This window comes from Neophocaena asiaeorientalis, unplaced genomic scaffold (genome assembly GCF_003031525.2).
Source record: "Neophocaena asiaeorientalis asiaeorientalis breed wild unplaced genomic scaffold, Neophocaena_asiaeorientalis_V1.1 scaffold100, whole genome shotgun sequence".
Classification (NCBI taxonomy): domain Eukaryota; kingdom Metazoa; phylum Chordata; class Mammalia; order Artiodactyla; family Phocoenidae; genus Neophocaena; species Neophocaena asiaeorientalis.
Genome location: NW_020173955.1, coordinates 8,802,743 through 8,824,001, shown reverse-complemented (window position 1 = coordinate 8,824,001; position 21,259 = coordinate 8,802,743). Strand labels below are relative to the sequence as shown.

The following is a 21,259-nucleotide window of genomic DNA, read 5'->3' as shown; positions in this document are numbered from 1 at the left end:
ATTAACACAACCCTTTGTCAAGGTGCTTAATGTATCGACATGCCTTTCCCCTATAAATTTTCATGTGGTAGATCTGAATAGGGTCACAGGAATCATATAAAAATAAAGAAGCACTAGGTAATTCTCCTCTTCAGGGAAGTTTGAGGAAACCTGACCTAGATCTTACAAGTCTTCTACATTCTTTACTTATACCAATCTTATCTTTCAACTACTATCCTATAAATATTCTGTTCTACCCAGAAAGCTCTATTCACTGTCTAAATTACACCTTGTTTAGTGGTTAAATCATTCTCCCACCCCACCCAAACCCCCAAACCTACCCAATTCCTTCTATTTTAAGCTCTTGAAAATCTTTTGACTGTCTTAATCAATGCTTTCCATTTTAACCCCAATAATCAAGTACTTCATAGATTTCATTTGTTGTAAGTATCCCGCTAAGAACAATAGAAAATCCAAGATGAAAAATGTATAAAATATAAGTTATTAATTTTGGTCTTAGCCTGCAAGATAAATGTCTTAAATACTAGTTAATAAGCTAAAAAAAAACTTTTTAAAACACGGAAATCAGAGTATCTCTCACTTCTTTATACCCTTACACGTTACCATAATCAGATGTACCAACTGGATGTGTTTCAACCATGGGACTTAAGGAAGGAACAAGGGTGGCAAAAGAGTAGAATAATACATGGGCTTAAGTTTGTTTTTTAATATACCTAGAAAGCTTAGATTCTTTCCTCTATCGCCACACTTTTCATAAAATGAGGAAAAACTCACTCCCTGGCAGTTTCAGCTTCTCACGGATTTCCATTTAAGTCATAACCTCTAATCTGCAACGTTAAAATTAGCTGCTGATAAATACTAAAATATAACTTAAGCAATGAACCAGAACAATAGGTAAAGTTAGTCTTCCCAAGCAAAAAAGCCAAACACTAAAAAAATATCAGGCCATTCCACTTACATACAAAATGAGGCTCCCCAGAGACAGACATTCAAGAGTAAATTTGATTTTATACTTAGTACCTAAAAATAATCAAAATAAACGTCTGGTATAATAATATGGACTATACTGGAACTTAATTTCTCCAATCTCAAAATATTCCTAAATTAGTTTAGCAAATAAAGAACTTAAGATGCTATTAAATGGTCTAAGACTCAAATTATTAATACAGAGCCTTAATAGTTGCTGAGTAGGCCCTGATGTGATTTTTCACCTATTTTTAAAGTCTGGATTTATTGTATTGTTATCACTACTATCAGTTTTACTTATCAAAAACTAATATAGCAATTTACTTTCCCTTTGTAATGCTAATGGTCAGAAGGATGAAGAAATAAAAATCCCTCTGTTCATTAAATTCACATGTAAAGAAACCATACAGGTAAAACTCCAAAGCTATATTATTTTCTGTTAAGTGTTAACTGTAAGATCTTTCCAATGTCTCAATATGAACTCAATCTTAAGCTCACCTTTTCCCCACAATACTTCATTGAACCAATTTTTAAAAGGATGTTGTAAAGGTTCCTGTAATTAGCTCCACATATTGCTTTTAGAAACATTATCACCAATCCTGCTAATAATTCTGCTGTAGAAATTTTTTTTTTAATTATAAAACTTGAATGTGGCCAGAAAAACAAATTGCTTGTGTGGAATGTCTAAGTGGACTACTTAAAAATAGCTCTAATATGGGAACATATGTATAACTGATTCACTTTGTTATAAAGCAGAAACTAACACACCATTGTAAAGCAATTATACTCCAATAAAGATGTTAAAAAAAATAGCTCTAATAATTTCTAAGACAATTTATTATAAGGTCAGATACACAGCCCACCCACCTTCCCTTTTTCTTAAAATGGCACATTTAACCATCTACATAATAAAATACTTTAAAAATATTCATTACACTTACAAGCTTAAATTCTTACACAACCCCAATCCACTGAGACTTGAAAGGATCTGGGCTTTCAAGGGGGAGGAAAGGGGATCAAGATCACTGATTGGTTATTACAAGGACAAAGGTTAGTGACTTAAATATGGACACACATTTAAAACTACTGTGTATACATTTTAACCATTTTAAGATATACAAAATTATAATCTAATTAAAAGGTGACTGGTAATAACTTTAAAGGTTCAATAATATTTCCAAAGAAGAAAACAGGCTTACTGCAAACACAGGATCTTGCTATCTACAAACCTTTGGATAGAATTTCAACTACACCAAGTCAGATTTAAAAAACAAAAAAAACTTAGTCACAGAAAATATGTCATTATGGAATACAAACATGGCTATGTAGATTTATCACACCAAAGTGACCAAATGAAATTATGTTAAAACTATATTGTTCACAACCTGCAAGATTAAAGAATAGAACCTAATCAACGATAGGACTGCAAAGACTAAATCAAATGCCAGTGAAGCAGAAGAGCGTGACATTTTCTCATACATAACGAACTGCAAAAACCCATTTGAAATAGCTGTTTTAATCCTTTACACTTAAACCCTTCATAGGCTTCATTTTCAATCCAAAATATATCTAAATTGCAAAGCTTATTCATAGAAATATATATTACTGGTCACATTAAAAAATGAATAAAAGATTAAAAAGCAGATATACCCTTGTCCTTCCAAGTTTTCTTCTGACCGTCCATCTCTTGTCACGATCTGCCCTACAGATGCAATTATCAATTATGCATACCAACAGAAAAGCTGTAACTGCAAAAATCTACCCCCTGAGACATGAAATATCCGTTTCCTCAACCGTATCTGCAGTCTCCTCTGCTGCACAACTGCAGCAGGACTGAAGTCACCTGACGCCTTCTGGGTGTGGAACAGTCTGACGCAGTGCAATCTGTAACTAGGCTACTAATACTCAGGCACTACCGCCTTCCTCTATCTGTTTATTGTTCTAGTCTTTTGCTTGTTGCTCACACCAAATGGAGCTACTTTTGCAGGGGGAGGGGAAGGCCACCAAAAGAAAAGAAAGAAAAGAGGGTTGTTATTCTGGCAGAGTAAACCACTGAATATATTTGAAATGTACTTAAAGCCATGTACAGTTTTTTATAACCTTATTTTGTTTTATTTTTATTTATTTATATTTTGACAGATAGGGGAATTATGCTGCTGGTTTCCAGCTTCATTTAAAACTTTAAAATCAATGGTTACCTGATAAGATAAAAATGGACTGACCCAAAGAAGGGTAACAGCTTAAATTTCAAGCCTGGGAAATGCGAGTCTCTTCTTACTTTCTCTTAAATTATCAGCATTTTGCACCCTTATGAGGGTGTGACAGGAGAATCACAAAGTCAAATTATTAATGTTTACTGAATATGTTACTTAAATAGAAAAAAGTTTTTACTTAATTTCAGCAATCTCATATTTCTCAGGTAATGCTATCTTTTCCTTCTTTTGCAACTACAGAAATCCAGAGACTTGCAAATATATACTTATTCTTAATTACCACCTGCTCCAAATCGATCTTTCAATAAATATCTATTAGACACCACTGCAGGTACTATTAATAGACTCTTTGCTTGAGGAGAAATATTCAGGTGCTAATTATACCACATTTGCTTTGGGAAAGTGACATAAGACCAAACTAAAATTTTACTGATAAAACAAAAACAAATCTATATAAGAAATTTCTGAAATTTTTGTTCAACTTTATAAAATTGGCATTCGTTCCAGTGCAGAATATTACGTCTTTACTAACGTCTCACAACTGTTTTAACTGATATTATCATTTGACTTAGCAGAAAAGGCAACATATAATGACAAATCAGCGAAAATATTTTTAAATGTGAGATATGCTGAAGCATTATAAGATATGGAGCCTATGTACGAAACTACATACTTCAGAAGACTATATAGCTACATTGAAATAGGTATGATATTTTTTGGAACTTGCTGTAAAACTGTGTTGGCTGCAAAACCCTGCAAAATTCTTCAAATCAGAAGTGGCCTGAATATCAAGAACTCAGTTCTTTTCCTCCCTGCCTCTCTAACTCCAAACATAAATAAAGCAAAGCAATTTTTAAAGAGAGTCTAGTATTCTCAGCTCAGAAGTTAATATTTAACTTTAAACTTTATTCACTGAACCCTTGTATAATGTGATATTTGAGAACACTTGTCACCAAGTCATATCATAGCTGAAAATCTCTGGCCTCTTCATGCAATAGTTAGAAATCCCAAACTATTCATTAACTACATAATATTTTCAAAATAGTATTTTCTAATAATGAATCCCTTAAGACTGAAGGCCAATAAATACTTTAGCATTAGAATAACGCACTCAAAAACATCGCCCAAACAGTTTTGAAGTCAGAGATTACTACACTAATAGTAGGGGGGAAAAAAGATTTCTTGAGAAAAAGGGTATTTACCATTCATTTTATTCACATCTTCCAGTACTTGACTTGGTGTAACAATTTTTAAAAATCATCTGAGAGAGCAAGAACATATAATAACACCCATTCATCTAAATGTTAAACATACTTAATAGCTCCCCTGGCAGATTAAGAGGTCAAAATAGGAGCCCTGAAATTAGACCTTACATAGTAATATCTAATTCTTTAGCTTTTATGATCTTTGCAATTTAGGCTATTAAGTTTACAGAGAAAACTAACTAAGATAAATCAATTTACATTTTGCCCATTTCTTTCTTAGAAAGTTTTAAAACTAGAGTTGTTTTAAGTTTGGTAACCTAAGGAAAAAGAGCTTAAATTTGAAAATCTGATGAGACCAATCTGTTAAAAATGTAAAGCCACTGGGCGAGGCTTATTGTGATGAGAGGATCAAATGAGTTTGTGTATGCAAAAGGCCTTAGGACAGTGCCTGATAAAAAGTGGCCCTAAGTAAGAGCTAGCTATTTACTATTATTATGCTAAAATTTTTAACCATTAAACCACAAGGAAATAAAGCCTGTAAATCATATCTAAGAAAGTGCATATATTAAGCCATTCAATTCTAGGCAATAACCCAATACCCTCTTTAAAAAGAAGCGCCCCACCACACACCCACACACCCACACACACACACACACCCACCCACACACACACACACACACACACACACACATATATTACTGTGCTTTGTTACTGTAGTTCTATTCTCCTCCAGCTGAGAAAAAATTTTATATGGGTAGATTACAGGTCCTATTCCATATTAAATCCCAAGATAACAGGCAAATAGAGAACATAAATCTGTTAAAAACTTATTTGTTTTCCTCCAAATATTTAACATTTTGTTTAAAAATGAAAAATTATTTCAAGGACAATTTTCAAATAGAGCAGATATATATACCACATTGATTATTTGGGATAGGAACTTATTTTCCCTTAAAAGTAAAGGCTTCCAAAGGAGAGGAGCACAGAAGATTCCTTTATTTATAATACAAGCAAATAAAAGTGCTGTCTGAATTCTAAGTCCTACTGCATATTGTGCATGGGGGTAGGGAAGGGGGGAATTCTTCTCTTCCTAAACTCAAAATCAGCCTTATACTGAACTTTTGAAATCGCCTGTTCTGAGTTCATGATCGGCAACTTCTCATTCCTCAATGTCCATAAACCCAGTACCTCCCCAAAGCATGACAAAAACCAATGACCAAAACCACCCCAAACACACCTCTAACTCCTTTCCAAACAGTACCCATGCTCTAAAATTACCTACACTCTCTACATTTCTCTTCTCTTCATATCTCAGATCAAAACTCTCATTTTCTTCGTGCACTTACCTCATTAAAAGTAAAATTATATGATTAAAATAAGTCCTACTAAAGAAAAAAAAACTCCTTTCTCTATAACACTCTCATAAACGTGTGTGTGTGTGTGTGTGTGTGTGTGTCTTGTACCTAAGTGGCAGGATTTCAAACAGTAGAGGACTGTATTTTGGAATAGGCAACAATATGTAAACTCTAAGACCTCCCAGGCCAGCTCTCCCAAGATATTCCTTTTTCCATTTCTTTCCTTCCTCTAATGCTGAACCCCAGAAAAACTCAAGTTTTTGTTTTGCTTTGTTTGCTTTACAATGTTTAGAAATGAAGGCAAATAAGGTGAGAAAGAGGTGGTCATTTGGATTGAAAGTGCTACTCTCTAAACTGGGGGTTGCTTGTATACAATTCTTGATCGCTAAAAAAATTATTTCTACTTTCCAGCAACAGACAACAGGACATTTTAATAAAAAAAAAAAATTACAGCTACACAGTAGTTTTAAACTTACTTCAAAATTTAATTATTCTGAACTATACAAAAGTATAAAACTAAACATATGTCCCATTACTGAAAGATATTAAATAATGCTTTTTAATACCATATGCTGTAACGTAATGCCCTCTATGGACTAAATTACAGCACTTCAGCACTAACTACTGAATTGAACCTTAAGACATGAACAAAGACTTTAGTCTAGAAAATGAATGACAAGTTAAAAAATAACCAAAATATAATGAGCATTTTAAGGTCTATAAACAATTCCATATAAGCTGATAAAAATACATACTAAAAATTATACAGAAAGAAACTGAAAGTGATACTATTCAATGAGAACTAAATAAATGTTGATTTCTTATATTATAATCTAAAATAAATACACAGATAATCCAAAAGATCCAAAGCATTTTTAAACCTGGAATTTAAAAATTTAATAGTCATTGGGTTTTGAACAGATCTTTTAAAACATGTTTGGGGGAATCTTTAAGGTCATTTCATAATGTTTATCATAGCATGATTCAAGCATTTGTTTGATTCAGTACAATGTTTCAAAATCCTTTTATAAAGTCATTTTCAAAGTCATTTGTTACTGTGAAGCAAATATCCACAACTCACTAAATTTCTCGGCCCAACTGAATTTCCATATGGTCAATTGCAGAGCATTCCACAGACATCGTTTTCTATCTACAACACTAGATGGCACCAACACCCATAGTACCGTTGACTGTCCAACCCAAAGCATTCAACCTGGCTAAAATTGTTCTCAATTTTCTGGCTCTTCCTTAGGATTGTTGCCTGGTACTAGGGGACTATCAGAGTGTGATGGGGATAGGAAAACAACTCCAACACCAGAAAGGCATGTGGGATAAAATGATCTCTGACCAGAATTCAAAATCAATTTTGAACAGATCAGAATTAAACATAAAAATGAAACTATAAATTAGTAAATAAATTAAGTTATAAATTTTCCCAGGTGAAAACTGAAAATATCCACCAAAATGTAAAGTAAAATAAAAATTATTTAGAAAACTAAGGGAAAACTGTAACATGACAAGGATTTGCATCCACTCTATATAAAGAACTCTCATTAAAATCAGAAAGAGGCGATTCTAAATTTTAAAATGGGCAAAGGGTATGAACAGGCAATTCACAAAAGAAATACAAATAGCCAATAAATATGTGGAACATGCTCACCTTCACTAATAATCAAAGATCGAAACAGCAAGATAACTACTTTAACCTATCAAACTGGTAAAGGTTTCTTTTTTTTAAAAAAAAAAAGACAGGTATACAATGTCTGGAAGGATACATGAGAAGTCTAGTAAATGACTCTAGGAAGGAGCACTAGGCAGCTTAGTTAAGACAGGAAGAAGACTTATTGTAATAGTACTTTTTGAATTTTGTATAATGTATAAGTCCTTAGCTATCAAAATTTTCTGATTAAAAAAACAATATTAATAAATAATACTAATTGTTGGTGATCAATAGAGAAATGGGTTGTTGTCTTACTCCATTAGAAGGGTAAAAATTAGTACAAGTTGTGACAAAGGATTAATCTGCAAAATATACAAAGAGATCATGCAGCTCAATATCAAAAAAAAAAAACCCAATCAAAAAGTGGGCAGATCTAAATAGATATTTCTCCAAAGAAGATATACAGATTGCCAAAAAGCACATGAAAAGATGCTCAATGTCATTATTAGAGAAATGCAAATCAAAACTACAATGAGGTATTACCTCACACCAGTCAGAATAGCCATCATCAAAAAGTCTATAAACAAATGCTGGAGAGGGTGTGGAGAAAAGGGCACCCTCCTACACTGTTGGGGGGAATGTAAATTGATACAGCCACCACGGAGAACAATATGGAGGTTCCTTAAAAAACTAAATATAGAACTGTCATATGATCCAGCAATCTCACTCCTGGGCATATAACGGAGAAAACTAGTTCAAAAAGATACATGCACCCAAATGTTCATTGCAACACTATTTACAATAGCCAGGACATGGAAGCAACCTAAATGTCCATCAACAGAGGAATGGATAAAGAAAGATGTGGTACATATATACAATGGAATATTACTCAGCCATAAAAGGAACAAAATTGTGCCATTTGTACAGACATGGATGGACCTAGAGACTGTCATACAAAGTGAAGTCAGAAAGAGAAAAACAAACATCATTAGCTTTTATGTGGAATCTAGAAAAATGATACAGATGAACTTATTTGCAAAGCAGAAACAGAGACACAGACATAGAGAACAAACGTAAGGCTACTAAGGGGGAAGGGGGTGGGTGGGATGAATTGGGAGATCGGGATTGACAATATATACACTACTATGTAAAAAATAGATAACTAATGAGAACCTACTGTATAGCACAGGGAACTCTACTCAGTGCTTTGTGGTGACCTAAATGGGAAGGAAATCCAAAAAAAGAGGGGATATATGTATACGTATAGGTGATTCACTTTGCTGTACAGCAGAAACTAACACAACATTGTAAAGCAACTATATTCCAATAAAAAATTTTTAAAAATTAGTACAAGTTTTCTGACAGCCAATTTTTGTCAAAACGCTTAAAAATGTACATACCCATTTCCTAGGGTTTTATTTCTAGTAATTTATGGAAAAGAGTAATTTGGAGATATGTACAACATATTTAAACATAAAGAGGTTATAAATAATAGCATTATTTATAAATTTAAAAAACTGGAGACAATCTAAGGATCCTAGAGAACTGATTAAATTATAATATATCCAATACCAAGGAACACTAAACATTAAATAATCACACAGCAGAAAAATAAAGACATGGAAATTTTGGCATTGTGCAATATAATATATTGCTGAATTTTGTAAAGCAATAAACAACATATAACGTATGATCCCAGTTTGGAAAAACACTTTTTTTCACTGCATTCATAAAGTCTCCATATGCATAGAAACAGACTAGAAGAATATATTCTAAAATATTAGCAATGATTATGTCTGGGCAATACAATTACAATTTTTTTGTCATCTAAATGCTTTTCTCTACTTCTCAAATTTGTACAATTAGCATATATTACTTCAGATTGCTTCATGTACTGCTACCCTGACTTCACCGACAGTTAGCAGGTCCCTGAGAGAAATTCTGACTACTAAATTTAACTGAAGCTCAAATAGATTAAAACATCTGCCCAGGGTCATACAGCTAATTGGTAATAAAGCCAGGATTAGATCTTAGGTGTGTAAGATGCCCAAGATGAAGTTCTTTCAACCATATTATATGTAGCAGTATCTTTTATAAAGGTTCATATTTCATATTTATTTTCAATCTGTATTGGACCCACAGTAAGCACTAAATAAATCCACACTAATTTGACAATGTCAAACATTTGAGTAAATATAATCATTTCCTTATTAATAAGTCAGTTTCTAATTTAGCTACACTTATATTTACTCAAAGCCTTCCAGTTAAAGGTAATTCTACTCAATGTGTTAGATTAAACATTTTCATTTTTCAGGGTACTTAAATTTCTACTTTCATCAGATTAACTGCTCACTGTCCTAACCAAAACCCAACTAATATTCAAGAAGCATCCTATATATGCTCACTAAAAATGTATTTTAACAAAATACTTAATATCTATAATGCTTTACTGAGAAAGCCCAAAAGCTATATAATCAATTTTTAAAATTAATGTAAGAAAAATGTTTTAAGTTATAAACATCATCAAAAGAAAGTTCTTATTCATGAACACATTTAAGAAGTATCTATAAATTGGCAAAGGATAATTTTTTAATTCTTTACCTAGATAAATGGGCCATTTTTCAGCGAGTTCTTTATTATGGAAATACTATTTGGTTATTCCTGGAAAGCACATACTTTAAGTATAATGAATAATTAACTTCTGGTTGGTTTACACTTCACTCACCAAGTTACAACAGGTCAGCAAAACACAATCTATACTATGATTATGAACTTAAAACGTTCTGTGCACTAGTGGCAAACCAAGCAACCAACAAACATGTATTAAGCAATCACTATCATTAAGTCAAGATCTCAGTGGTTTTAATGGGAGACATTAGCACCTTTCTTCACCAATGACCCACCAAACAAGACAGCAGCTGTCCAGCTGAATAACAATAGGGTTATTCAGTCTCCACGTGGAAGCAACAGAAGGTTACCCTCATTCTAATATCCCTACTTATAGAAGACCCCATGAGAAAATGGACACAGTAACCAATGTTCCTGATGTTTTTTAAATGCCTTGCATTGGTTAATGCCCCCAACACAATAGGTATGTAATAAAAGCAGCAGCACCCTGGTCATCTGCTATTTAGGACAATAACTGCTTGCTCCAAAACTGTGAAGGGGACAAAACCTAGGTCTCATCCCAGTTCTTCACTTGTCGGAAAAAATATCTCCTTTGTGGAATCGGATAAGAACTAATATAAATAAGAAAGTTAGTCAACTAATCTATGACAAAGGAGGCAAGAATATACAGAAAAGACAGTCTCTTCAATAAGTGGTGCTGGGAAAACTGGACAGCTACATGTAAAAGAATAAAATGAGAACACTCTCTAACACCATACACAAAAATAAACCCAAGATGGATTAAAGACCTAAATGTGAGGCCAGAAACTATAAAACTCTTAGAGGAAAACATAGGCAGAACACTCTCTGACATAAATCGCAGCAAGATCTTTTTTGATCCACCTCCTAATGAAAATAAAAACAAAAATAAACAAATGGAACCTAATGAAACGTAAAGGCTTTTGCACAGCAAAGGAAACCATAAACAAAACAAAAAGACACCCCATAGAATGGGAGAAAATATTTGCAAACAAACCAACCAACAAAGGATTAATCTCCAAAATATATAAACAGCTTATGCAGCTCAACATCAAAAAAACCACCACAATCAAAAAATGGGTGGAAGATCTAAAGACATTTCTCCAAAGAAGACATACAGATGGCAAAAAGCACATGAAAAGATGATCAACAACACTAATTATTAAAGAAATGTAAATCAGAACTACAATGAGGTATCACATCACACCAGTAAGAATGGCCATCATCAAAAAAACTACAAACAATAAATGCTGGGGAGGGTGTGGAGCAAAGGGAACCCTCCTACACTGTTGGTGGGAAAGTAAACTGGTACAACCATTATGGAGAACAATATGTAGGTTCCTTAAAAAAATAAATATAGAACTAACATATGATCCAGCAATCCCACTCCTGGGCATATATCCGGAGAAAACCGTAATTCAAAAAGACACATGCACCCCCAACGTTCATTGCAGCACCATTTACAATAGTCATACATGGAAGCAACCTAAATGTCCATCGACAGAGGAGTGGATAAACAAGATGTGGCACACATATACAATGGAATATTACTCAGCCATAAAAAAGGATGAAATAATGCCATTTGCAGAAACATGGATGGACCTAGAGATTATCATACTGAGTGAAGTCAGACAGAGAAAGACAAATATCATATATCGCTTATATGTGATCTAACCAAAATAAAATGGTACAAATTATTTACAAAACAGAAATAGAGTCACAGACGTAGAAAACAAACTTATGGTTACCAGAGTGTAAGGGGGGGGGGATAAATTGAGAGATTGGGACTGACATATACACACTACTATATGTAAAATAGATAACTAATAAGGACCTACTGTATAGCACAGGGAATTCTACTCAATACTCTGCAGTGACCCATACGGGAAAAGAATCTAAAAAAGAATGGATATATGTGTAACTGATTCACTTTGCTGTACACCTGAAACTAACACAACATTGTAATCAACTATACTCCAATAAAAATTTTTTTAAAAAAGTAAGTTAGCCCAATGTCTGGAACACAATAGAAGCTCAAAAGTACTGTGCTTACTACATAATATGCAACCTCGGTAAAGTTTTGTAACATCCCTAGATTTAGGTTTTGTCATCCATGAAATGATTCCTTCTTTCAGATTATGGTGAAGACTAAATGAGATGACTATGTGAAAATGCTTGGTGCTTAAAAGATTTCCCATAAATGGTAGTCTCCCCTTTCTAGGTAAAATGCAAAGAATTCAGGTTCTTTTCTCAGCCTTTCAAAATTCTTAATTTAAAAATGTCCTAAATAGAGAGAAAGAAAACCTAAAACTGAAAGCAAACTGAAACAAATCTAACTTTATTTCAAATGAGTATTATAACCACACTGAAGATGGGGGAAGGTAGAAGGAAAAGGGAAAATAAAACTAATCCAAGTAACCGGGGCAGGGTTGAGGGAGGTGGATTTGAAAAATAAATCTGAACCCTTTATTGTATTTATTATAATGATATTATAAAACATTCTAAAACTATTTTAGATGTACTCAAGGATTAAACAAATTAATAAATGTATTGGTAGTGTTAGAAGCCAGGTTCTCACTATAGAAGGAACATACAAATGTGAAATGGGGGAAGAAAGAAATAGTCCTCTGGGAATGTTTTGGATTTGGAGGTATCTATGTAAACACATGATTTCATAAATATGTGTATGTTTATTTGTATGTATGTATACAAGTATTTCCTACCTCGGTCCACTGGAAGGGCTAAAATGGAAAGACCCCACAGGAGCAAAGTACAATTAGCATCCAGCTCTTGATCACTGAAAGGAATCAAGGATCCCTGGAGAAACTGCTGACTTCAGGGCTGGGACAGAGTGGGCAAAAGATGAGCCTACAGCATTTCGTTATGCTAGAAAGTAAGAAGTGCTTCCCTCTCCACTCAAAAAAAAAAAAAAAAAAGGACAGCTGCATGTCCTTGAGCCAATTTGAAGGGGAGCCCTCCAAATCTGTGACCATTGACAACCAAAATAAATAAGTACAGTAATGAATTATGAACCATTGGGGGGAAAAGAGAAATTCATGAATCCATACTGATAATTAAATAGTTAATTAATGGAAAAGGAGAGCTCTTGCTAAGAGTAGAATGCCAGGGTTGATTGATAAATGTGAAGGAAGTATTAGAACAGAAAAATCATCTTTTGCAAACTTAATGGTAAAGAATAATCAATCAAGAATCATCAATAGATACTAAACCTAGGGAGGGAATTTTGACGGAGGGCAGGATATTTACATGGTCTTGAAGTGTCACCCATCAGACTGCTTCTTAGTTGTCAGGAAGGAAGAAAGATAGTAATTATACAATAAGGAAATCAGGAACCACCTTGACCAGATGGTGTAAATTAAACCTCATCAATGAGGGACTGATGAATAGTAGGTACCTCCAGATTGCTATGAGAGGGCCACTGCATTATCTTCATTTTGGCCATGAATCCACAAACTCAACAAAACGCAAAACAAGGAACTTTCTATTAAAAAGGAAGAAGGGAAAGGGCCTGTGTTCTTTAAAAATGTTACAATCATAAGAGATAAAGACTGGAAATGTCCCAGATTAAAGGAGCCAAAGGTAACATAACTAAATGCAAAACCTGGCACTAGACTGGACCTTGTAGTACAGGACACAGCAAAGAACATTATTAGGTCAACTAACACAACTAGAATATGGATGGTAGATTAGAAAAAAGTATTGAATGAATGTAAAATTTAGAAAGTTAATAGCTGTACTGAGGTTATGTAAGAGAAGATCCCTTTTTAAACTATTTAGGGGTAAAACAGAACGTATATAACTTAGTCTCAAATGGTTCAGGAAAAAAAGGATATACTGTATCTATGTATCCATAGTCTAGTTATCTATAAAAAGAGAGATCATAAATAATAATGTAAATGGAGAAATGTTAGTAGGTAAATTTAGATGAAGAGTATAAGACATTCTTTGTACTACATTTATTTTTGCAATTGTTTTTAAGTTTGAACTTATTTCCAAATGAAAGTTAATTTTAAAAAAGCAATCATCCTTTTTTTAAAAGAAACTCTCTAAATGAGACCGTAAGTTTAAAAAAAATTCTGCTTAATTCCAGTCAGGGAAAATTTAGCATCCAATGTATCATAAACCCTCCTTTAGCATGGATTGGTCTTTCAGTTTAGTTCTGAATAAACCTGAATGTTTCTTTTCACTGAGTCACCCATGGCCAGTCTCAAATCCATCTATGTCCCTAGCTTCAAGTGAATAGCTTGAATAGCTTCAGTTTCTACATACTGACCATAATACCCACACATACCCACCTGCCCCAAAAATACCAAAACAGGATCTGGAAAACTTTTATTATATTTATATAAATGAACAGGTCTATGTGTTTACTCACATTTGCTAACTGTAGCTTTTATAGAAGCATCTCTTTGTGAAGCCATTCCTAATATTCCAAGGTAGAGACAGCCTCTCTGTGCCCTTAGTATGTGTTGATGATCTTCCACTTCCAATCATACTCTTATATCCCTAAACTGTCATTCTATGCCAAACTGGAACTTCCATGCATCATCTGAGAAAAAGATTTCAGCTGTCATCTGGTAGTGCTGCCTATCAGTTAACTATTCTTTTCAGTAGTTTCACTATCTGGGTCTGTATTTAGTAGTATAAATTTAAGCAATTATTAGAATATTGTAATTACACATTTATATTTAAAATGAGTGGAAAGTGAAAAATTAAAGTGCCAGTGATAATATATTTTAAACAAAAATGGAAACCATCAGGGTACTGAAAGCATAAATCTTTAGCCACAAATTTTTTTAAAAGTAAATAAAAACATATATGAAACACTGAGCCTCTAAATAATGACGTACAGTGAAAGGAAAAACAGAATGAATGCTCATAATTATGAACTGAGAAAAACCAGTATTTACATTTCATTGTTAAGAATACAGTTTGACAGAATTCCCTGGTGATCCAGTAGTTAGACCTCGGTGCTTTCACTGCTGTGACCTGGGTTCAATCCCTGGTTGGGGAACTAAGCTCCCACAAACCACATGGCGTGGTCAAAAAAAAAAGAATACAGTTTGATAAAATACCCTTATCAAGGGAGAAGACTAGTATTCATTTTTCTCATAACAAATTTTATCCAAAACTATCAATAAGGTATCAATGTCTGCATCAATAATACCTTGCTCATCTCCCTTACAAAATCAGCCTTTCTTCCCAAAATTAAAATTGAATTCTGCCTACAAATGTCATTTTAAGAAAACAAGAGAAACAAACTGGAGATAATAAATTATCTGAGCAAGTTTTATTTATTATTTAAAACTTATCAATACTTTCAGGTTTAAATAAGAATAAGAATCAGAATTACTGAATCTGATTCAGTAATAAGAATCAGAAAAATTTTTTAAAACACCTAAATATATCATAATCAAGGATGTAGAAAATCGTTAACTATCTGAGAATAGGGATTACCATTATAACACCTTCCCTCCCTTCTGACAAATTCTCAATCCTTATCTTAACTGAGCTCTCTAGTATTTGATAGTGTTGATCAATTCCTCCAACTTTAAATCTTCCTCTTCCCTCGGCTCCCCCTAGTTGATGTCTGTGGCTTTAATTACAATCTCTGAGCCCATGGTAAACACACACATACGGTCAAGGTCTCTCTCAAGAGCTTCATGTTTAATACCCATCATTCTTGGATGTCTCATAGGTACCTTAATTACAATATATTCAAAACTGAGTTTTTTATTTTCTTCCACTTTATTTTCTCATGTTCCCTAACTCAGTTTCTCATACTGCCATGTATCTGCACATACAAGAAACCCAGGTTTCCTAGAGTAAGCTTTAACTCCTCCCCTTAACCTTCAGGTCCAATTCCAATCAAACACTAAGTACTATGTCTCCATGCTCATCCCATTGCCTTAGGTTCATAATTTCCTCTTTCTTCAATTACAGCAACTCTAAACTTGTCTCTGCCACCAGTACTACCTATCTCCAATGCATAAGTATATTCAGTAAATACACAGTAATCATCTAAATTAGAATGCTAAATAAAAAACACATGTACAAATCACTTTACACAAATCAGATATGTGGGAAGTGTAGAGTCAAAAGAAAAAATGAGAATTAGTACTTTTCAGGAGAATTAAAAATAGCATACCTCAATTTATACTTTTCAAGAAAACATCTAATACTCAATATGCTTAACTTTATACCTTTTACTGGAAATTATTGCATTATATTGAAAGATCAGAAACAGGTAACAGAAATGTTCGTCAAAATTTTTAAATGAAGATATTTCTGGGAAAACAAAAGTAAACACATCTGAAAATATTTTGTTTTAATACCTCTTGCTCTTCATGCTATCAGGAAACACTAAAGCAAAAGAAGGGAACAGACACTGAAGCCAATTCTAAAAAAAGTTTTTTCTAGTTCCATGGTACATAAAAATGACCAACAAATAATTGTGTGGAAAAGCTAAGAGCAAGGATGCGTGATGAGTACAAGAGGGCTAGAAAAAGCACTAAAATCTTAAACTGAGACAGTAAAAAGAAGTCTTATCAATGTGATATATCAGACACTATAAATGTAACATACTACACAAAATGTAGTGGAATGTTCCATAGGTCAAAAGGTGGCAAGAAAGCACAAAATAAGGTATGGATTGATTACCTGAAGTTTTACTCAGCTCTGCTGAAAACATAGCAGATGGTGGTCTGTGCTCTTTTTCTGTACCAGAAGGAAGTTTTTTCTCAGCTTCTTTCACAAGAACTTTGGGTTTAACTATACTGCCTATCCCTGTTTGAGCATCCAAAGCAGAAACATCTGGAGGCAGTAAGGGCACCTTTGAAATATCAGCCCTATCTTTGGAGAATTCATCTGGGACATGAACTTTTTCTTCATCTTTAGGCTGTACACTCTTGACAGAAACTTCATGGGGTAATTCTGAGCAAGGCAAAGACCCAGCTCCATCCTGGACACTAGCAACTTCACTTTTGTAGGATATTTCTAGGTCACTGTATTCCCTGGCTAATGTAGGAGAAGAATCTGTTTTAGAACTGACAAATGTAGGGAACTCATCTATAATCTCAATTGGAGATGAATCTGAAAATGTTTCACTCTCTCTTATTTTTGCTTCCTTAGCAATATATAAGCCATCATTTGAATAAACTGCAGTATTGAGCTCCTCCATCTGCAAAGGAATTTTCTCCTTTTGGATCAATGTTGAAACTTCATTAGATGATAAGGTATCTTTTGTGGTATCTAAATTGGGCTGAAAAGATTCCAAATACGGCTTTCCCCCCTCAGGTGGTGGTGAAGCACTAAGTTTTTCCTTATTTTCATGTTCTATCATTGATTCAGATGAAGTTTCAATGAGATTTTCTTTTACAAGTATCACAGCTTCATCTTGTTTTTGTGGAACTTCAGGAATTGAATCATCACTAAACAAGTCAACTGGTTCAGAATCAGGTGAGGAATCTTCAACTAGCTCAGAATGAGTGGGCACCAGCTGTGCAACTTTTGCTATTTCTGAATAACTAGAGAAATCTGGAGTTGGTTCAGTAGAGAGCTTTGTTTCTTTAATTAAATCACATGCAATAGATATATAAGGAGCTTCTGTTTCTTGAACAGCTACACTAATACTTTCAGCCTCTTTAATCTCTTCATTCATTCCTGATACTTTTTTTAGTGATACATTCATGGCCTCTTCATATGGTGGGGGATTTTCAGGCTCAAGTTTTATGCTTTCATAATTAACCGAAGGAGGAGCTTCTAATGGTGATGAACTGAGCTGCACTGCAGAAGCACCAGCACTAGGAACTATAGAATTTAATGGTGCTTCCATGACAATGTCAGGCAAAACTGGTGAAGGAGTAGCTTCAGATTCTTCAAAGGATGGGCAAAGCTGTGCTACAGGGTAAAGTGACTCCTGCATAGCTTCTGAAGTTTGAACCAAGTCCATTTTTGTTTCAAAGGCAATTTTTGTACCTGTAGCTTCACTCAATTCACTTTCACATGCTTCTTGTACTAAATCTGGGGTTAGACCTTCATGCATGTTTGCCACTACTTCCTCAGTCACCTCTGATAAATGATCTGTTGTGTCATAATCTGTCTTAGAATCCTGTGTTGCCACAAGGAAAGGGTTTGATGTTTTGGCACTAGCATTCTTCTCTGTTACAATTTGGGCCTTTTTTTCTTCTATTTTTTTTTCATCTGTCTTATTTTCTGAAGTATGATCTTCCAACAAGGGAAAAATGTTTGCTGAAGGGTTAAAGGGAGCACATGTGATATACGCTCCTGAACCATCTTTTATAGCTTCTGGTGTACTAGGAAATGAAGTATCATCATTACTACTTTCACTATCTTTCTCACGATTTGTTTGTTCTAGGCTATCTGAAAAACGTTCCGTATCCACTTTACCTTCCAATTTGCTCTCTATATTACCTCCAGCAGCCAAAACATCACTATCTTGCTTATAAGTATCTTTTACTTCCCATACTTGCTCAAATGGTTTGAAGTCTGCATATTCCTCCCTCACAGGAGCTTCTGCTACAATTCCCTTTTCATTAAAACTGTCTTTTGTTTTTTCTGGAGACATAACTCTATCCTCTTCTTTAACTGATTTGCTAAGGACTATCGGTAACTCTTGCTGAGTACGAAGGATGTTATTACTAACTAAGTCCTCTTCTTCATCTTTATTCTTCACAATTATTTCTTCCCTAGGATTTGCTACTGTTATGGCAGATTCTGCTCTTGGAGAGCCACTGAATGATGATCCCATTTCTGAGTATTCCAATTCTGAAAACTCTGGTAAATCTCTGTCTACAAATGGTTTTTTTGCCTTCTCTGAAAATTCTTTAGAAGCTTCATCTGAAATTTCTCGAAGTGTTCCTTCGGTAGGTAGTACTGCTGGTAAATTACCAAGGTATTCATGTTCTTTAAAAGCAGCAGCTGAGAGAGGAGCTAAAGAAGGAAGAGAAGCAGCAGTTTCAAGCAGGACAGATGGAAAATCCTCTTGACCAGCAGAAACAGTGTTACCTGGCTGCTCCTTCAAATCCATAATTTTTTCTGTGACCATGGACAGAAAGTAAAGTTAGAGAATGCCAGTGTTCTCAGATTTAATGCAAGTTTTATGACAGATTCAAAAATACTGTTAGTAAAGACTTACTGTTAACTAAAATGCTAATAACATTTAGTTAATAAATAATAATCAAATAGACTGAATCATAATTGAAAAATTAAAGCTACTGTCAAAAAACATGTGCATGGCTACAGAGGCTATTATATACTATGCAAAGACATCAAGTCTTTGAGAAAATCCTCACGTACAATTAACTGAGAAAAGCTACTTCTAACTAGTCTCAGAGGAAGAAATGAGGATTTGAGAAGAGAGTTTGACAGCATAAGAAAGAAAGGGCACTGGATAATTAACTGTCATAGGCTGACATTCTTTTCTATGAAAGCCTGTCAGCTATAAGCAAATAAACTGTATTTGGAAAAAATGACTAGTCAATGTATAAACATAAATCAAGGGGCCAAGAATTCCTTACACATTTCCAATTATTAATCAGGTTTATGCCCATTTCTCTCTTGGACACTGCATATAAAATGCAAATTTCAACTTGATCAGTAGATAAACATTCTTGGAACCATGCTTATTTTTAGTAAATTCAAACTACTAAGCACAGAGTGAACATAACTAAAGAATTAAAGTTAGAATACACAGAGGATAAAAGGCTAGCAGAAAGAACTTGCCTGCAGAGGAGTGTATCACAGGCTCAGATGCAGCAGGAAGAGCAAAAAGTGTCTCATCTGAAAAACAAATAGAATATAACCTCAGCAGAAATAAAGACAGAGTTGGAAGGAGACTAAAGAGGAACAATCAAGGGGTTCAGTTTGTAATGAGTTAACACAAAACTTTATCTACAGAGAAAAAGCCATGATGGAAAGGAAAAAGTAGTACCATTAGTAGTACCATTAACCCAGATTAAATTATAATATATATTATAAAATTGATTAAATGATATCTATAGAACCTATCATTTTTCAAGAGGCAAAAACATGTTTATGTTAAAGAAACTGCATGAACCAAAGTGGCTTGAATATACTCATCTTCTTATCTTTTTTTATTGGTATATGTTCAATTTAGAACACTTTCAGAAAATCATGTATATTCTCTACTTGTTATTCTAAGTGATTTACATGATGCAAGAACTCATTTTACTCCTTACAACTCTAATGTTACAAGTGTTGCTGTTAATATCTCATTTAACAGATTAAAAAAAAAAAGAGTGATAGACAAGTAACTCACTCAATAGATAAGTAGTGAGACTCAGACAATTCAACTCCAGAGCTCACTTTCTTAACCAATATATGCTGTATGTTATAAATTGAATGTTTGTGTTTCCCCTAAAATTCATTATGTTCAAGCCCTAAGGTTCAATGTGTTGTGTTTGGAGATGGGGCCTTTCGGAAGTAATTAGAAATATATGAGGTCATGAGGGTGGGACCATGGTCACAGGAAGAGGTCACATGAGCACACAGAAGGCAGCAACCTATAAGCCAAGAAAAGAGGCCTCAGAATGAAACCTAACTTGCCCACATTTTGATCTTAGACTTCCCAGCCTTCAGAACTTAAACTGTTGTTTAAGCCACCTAGTCTATGGTATTTTGGTATAGAAGCCCAAGTCAACTAATACACTATATAGTGGTATATTAACCTTGTACAATGTCATTTTATACCTGCAGTTGGGAGATCTTGAGCTAAAGATCTTATACTAGAGAAAGGGCTCTAGCAAAAGACAATGTGAAACAGTCTGAGAGATGACAGGAGGTATTCCTTTAGTGTAGAGGACCTAATAAATTTGGACACTTCTATCTGGAAGAACAAGCTAGACAAGGCTGATTAATAGAAAAAAAAAGAAATCAGAGATGTGGCTATCATGAACATGGAACTTGTCTTCCAAGGGTATTCCTTTTGATGAGTAGGAGAGTTAAATTCATAATGTCACATAAATTTTAAATTCATACTAGGTATGATGTCATATCTAAAGGATTCTTAGATGGGGTGGAGAGGGGAAATCCATTTAAAAGAGTCTCCTATAACCTAGAACAACAGGTTGAATGGGCCACTCATCCAAACCAGTAAGACACACTGCCTTATGAGATTTTATAAAATGTACACATATGTGTACACACTTTTTA

General features: G+C 34.0%; 1 protein-coding gene across 4 annotated transcripts in view; it reads right to left on the bottom strand.

Annotated features, from left to right (window-relative positions):
- The window catches only part of RTN4 (reticulon 4), a 66,745-nt gene that overhangs the window by 30,059 nt on the left and 15,427 nt on the right, over positions 1-21,259 (bottom strand). Inside the window, exons 2-3 of one of the 4 annotated variants that reach the window (XM_024752950.1) lie at positions 19,811-19,867; positions 16,727-19,123 (exon numbers count right to left, since the gene is read on the bottom strand). The exons of 1 other annotated variant lie outside the window; for it this stretch is intronic. In XM_024752950.1, the coding sequence (XP_024608718.1) occupies positions 16,727-19,123; positions 19,811-19,867 (2,454 nt within the window). Of the gene's footprint in view, positions 1-2,616; positions 2,894-16,726; positions 19,124-19,810; positions 19,868-21,259 lie in introns of those variants that run through there. 2 more of the 4 variants (XM_024752947.1, XM_024752949.1) reach the window with 2 other exon arrangements.